This window comes from Varroa jacobsoni, unplaced genomic scaffold, assembly GCF_002532875.2.
Source record: "Varroa jacobsoni isolate VJ856 unplaced genomic scaffold, vjacob_1.0 scaffold_608, whole genome shotgun sequence".
Lineage (NCBI taxonomy): Eukaryota > Metazoa > Arthropoda > Arachnida > Mesostigmata > Varroidae > Varroa > Varroa jacobsoni.
In genome coordinates this window covers 1-4,011 of record NW_019213510.1, presented here as the reverse complement: position 1 = coordinate 4,011, position 4,011 = coordinate 1, and the positions used below count along the sequence as shown (strand labels likewise).

The 4,011-nt window shown below is 40.0% G+C and overlaps 1 protein-coding gene across 1 annotated transcript in view; it reads left to right on the top strand.

The window, feature by feature from the left end:
* Window positions 1-3,833, top strand: part of LOC111261888 (unconventional myosin-VIIa) — a gene marked incomplete at its 3' end in the record, with an annotated part of 10,084 nt that extends 6,251 nt beyond the window's left edge. The window contains 2 exon segments of the mRNA XM_022835726.2: window positions 3,226-3,329; window positions 3,771-3,833. Of these exon segments, the coding sequence (XP_022691461.1) occupies window positions 3,226-3,329; window positions 3,771-3,833 (167 nt within the window).
* Between the last annotated feature and the right edge of the window lie 178 nt (window positions 3,834-4,011).

Sequence of the window (4,011 nt, the reverse complement as noted above, 5' to 3'; positions counted from 1 at the left end):
GTTTAATTTGGGGGAGTTTTATGTCTAGCCAATAACAACCTCTATTCGTAAGTTGTGCCCATATGTAAGGACCGACAAAATACAATTGATATGCAGCAATTAGGACCTAAGTTGCTGCTTGGGACAGCAAATTTTTGACTGGGGGACGCTACTTATCTATTTATTTATAACACTAGAGCTCGATAAGTAGCAGTCTATCTGTCTGCAGGTAACGCGAGCCGCCTCGCGTTGGAAAAAGATTTTTAAAGATGGAGTCGTCGTATCTGTTGGTAGCCAGATTGGTTGCTATAGTACCGGGCCCGCGGGTGCACAAGGCAGAGTCGATAAGCACGGACACAAACAAACGCAGCTATTAACTTGAATTGCTAATCCCCAAAAATAGTAGGTTTGATCTGATGCGAAGACCTTTCGCGATAAATTTTATGTTCCTAAAAATTTCTTTGCACACCTAAAATTATGAAAGAGCTTCCCTGGGCATGTTGCTTGCGAGCTAAGGGGTAATGGTGCCGAGTTAGCTCTATTAGTTGCCCAAGCACAAGGTACTGCATAGCGGCAAGCTCGTACTTTCAAAGCTTTAAGGCTTTCTTTGCTTGCTGTTTTTAAGATAAACTTGACTTATAAGGTGTTTTATCGTATTTTATATTTTCAAACACGCTGTAACATTTGCTCACTATTTAGAACGTGTTGGTACACGCGCTATAGCGCAAACATTATATTATTTCTTGTTTTATTAGTAATTAGAAACAGCGCCGTATCAAGTAGCGATAACCACTTGTTCTTGACGGCTCTACTAAGGTTGGTGATAACGTGTTGAGACTAAGCTCTCACAACCTTTGTATGTGGCTGCATTTTTTCCTAATAACTAGTCCAGTATCGTTTTGCTATACTAACCTGTTAGTCAAGCGATTAGTGCAAGGCGGTTTAGCCCAGAAAAATCATCATTGCTTTGATGTACAAATGAATTCTAGCTTTATCTGATGTTTAGCATATTATAATAATGACACTGCTTTAACAGGTTACAATGTGTCACCCATTGCTTGCTCAGCCTGACTACGAACACACGGCTGTAACACTATTCTAACAGAAAATGACTTAATCTAATTTGGTTCCCAGTTTTATAGCATTACTATTACCTGTTGGCTTTCGCATGATGGATGTAGTCTTCGCCTGTCGAACATACGGTCACGACGTGATCCGGTTACTACTTGCACCTTCTGTCACATGTTGCCAGCCCCACGTGCGCTGTATGCTTGTATTGTAGCCGATCGATTTGCATCCCAGATGCCGGTTCCGGATGGTCCGACGGCTGTTTCTATTCGTTCTTTTTATTTTCGTTATGTAAATAACAGATATAGGGCGGAGGAAACCGATTCTATTGAAGTCATCTTCTTAACTACCTGGTTTGTTCCGGCGTTCCTGGGCGTATTAAATAAAAACAATCCTCCCAGAGACATCTGTGGTTTGCTCCATGCTGTTGAGTAGCTATGATGGTAGCGCTCGGCCATATTTTAAATGGTTAGGTGCCTTGTGTTTGGATAGAAATAAAAGCTGGAAAACAGGTAGCGATACTTTGCACTGGCCGCCAGCAAGGTACTCTTACTGTTCTAAACGAGTTGTTACACATATCATTGTCTACATTTATTGTATAAGCACAGTGGTATCTGCAAATAGAAATTAAGTTGCTCGGGCTCTTGTAGAGTTCCAAGTTGCTTCGCGACTGTCCTCCTCGGCCCAAGTAATCAGAACCGCTTGTTGAGTTCCAAGTTGCTTCGCGACTGTCCTCCTGGGCCCAAGTAATCAGAACCGCTTGTTGGTAAAACTTTAAAGATTGCTAGAGGTCTCCTGGCTGAACCTAAAAGCCCTTGTCACTATTACTCTTTTTCTTTTTTCGTAAACTTGTTGTCATCACCGCCCAACGCTAAGATTCATTGATTTAGAACATGAATGGCCTTTTTCTTAATGTGCTATAATAGCGAGAGATGTGAGACTTCCGGGCGTCTTATTGCTACAAATGCATCATGGTCATCGAAGAGATACTATTCAGTTTCAGTATCACATTGACTCCAAAGAAATAGCCCCCGGTACAGTCTGAGGTTACGAACCTTTGATATCTCCATGAACTTCATAGAATTTGGGATCACGAATCGTTTTCAGTGTCTATAGTTTACATTTTTAAGTGTATGACAATTCAGGTCATTCTATTAGCAGTTGTAATCTTTATCGACCAACGTACGATGTCTTGCCAATGCGAAGCTCTGTTATTTTCATCGTCGTACTGACGGCTTGTCGGAGGGTAAGAGTGCTCAATCTAATCTTGTTGAAGAGGCATATAATGCAGATATTGATAGCGACAATGAAGTGCGATGGTGCAGTGTGCAATGCGAGCCAAACTATTGTGATCGACTCAGAAGTTCGCGTTAAGAACTCAGAACCAACGAGCACGAGCTACAGATGTAAGCGGCTCCACATCCGCCGACGGTGGAAGCTTAAAAAACCATCGTTCCGGAGATACAGGCATTGAATATTTAGGGCTTCTCTAACATTAAAAAGAACTAAAATATTTCGAGAAATAGGCTCCATACAGTTTGTGTATATAGTATTGATCAGTTTAATAAAATAAATATATTTGTTCGATCGAGCGACTCATGAGAATACTTAGCCTCGTATATATAAGCCAAATGATACATTTGACTACCTTTTCGAAATACTCAGAGTCATTGAACCTTTCTTTTCTATGAAGCAGCACACTTTTATGAGTAGGCAATGGAAGAGGGTATTTGAGGAAAGAGCTGCTTATGTCTATTTTTGCTTTATATCTGAGATTCAAGCCTGCATGTATACACATATGACTTACGATAATTTCGAAATTTACGAAATCGACTCCGATTTTTCTTTAAAAATAAGCAGATTCTGCATTGAAATATTTCTGGCTGGAACCTTATTTTCACGTTTAACATGCAAACAACTATTCCAAAAATAGTATACCGCGAAGCACACACGCTCTGCTATCAACCGTCATCGGCGATCGCTTGCCAAACCCCTTTGTCATCTCAAATTTGATCTTAGTGGTGATGGTAGTCATCGGGTTACGGTACTCATTTTTAGTGTGTACACACACTAAATCATGGGTAAATGCTTATACAAATACGCATATAACTCAGTTATTCTATCCGATGAGCCAAATTTTTCCAACACATCACTTGTTCTTATTCATTTTGCATTCAGGGGACGCGGCTGGCGGATGCCCAGACATGATTCTGTTGGCAGAAATCAATGAGACGACAATCAAAGAAAACCTGCGCATACGCTATGAACGGGACCATATTTATGTGAGTATTCTATGTAAACATACGGGACTAAATAGTACCACTTTCGAACTACTGGCATCTACTATCAAAGCTGCGTTTAATTAGCAGAATAGGCATAAAGCCGTAAAGCGCACAAAGAACAACGGCTTTCCGAGAAAACCGCCCGCTCGTCAGCAATGAAAAATGCAGAAGGAAAAATTTTCTTTCTTTTATTGATTTTACAGTGTCTAGCTATTATACTTCTGTAAAAAATTTAAGCGTGTGTAAAGATGTTGCCATATAAATAGGGTCGGACTGTAGCCAATCGCGTCGAGTCTGTAAGGGCCTAACCTAAGAAAAACTCTTTAGCTATTATGCATGTACCTTAGTACCGTTAGTTATTATACTTCAGTAGTGTTATATATTATACTACTAGTGAATAATAGGTATGTGTTAACCTGTGACTTATTTTTTCCTTTTCAGACATATACGGGCACTATACTCGTCGCCGTGAATCCTTATAAGGAATTACATATATATCATGAGGTGCAAAATTCATATGAGTAGTGTTACTAATGCAAATAGCTTTTGGTCGTATTGCTGAATGATAATGTTCCTATCTATCGTCAAGTGATGGGAAATTCGTTACCATATATTTCGAGCAGGCTTCCAAGACTTCTACTACAAGACCTGTAGCTGTAGAAAATTACAAAATGTCCAAAGC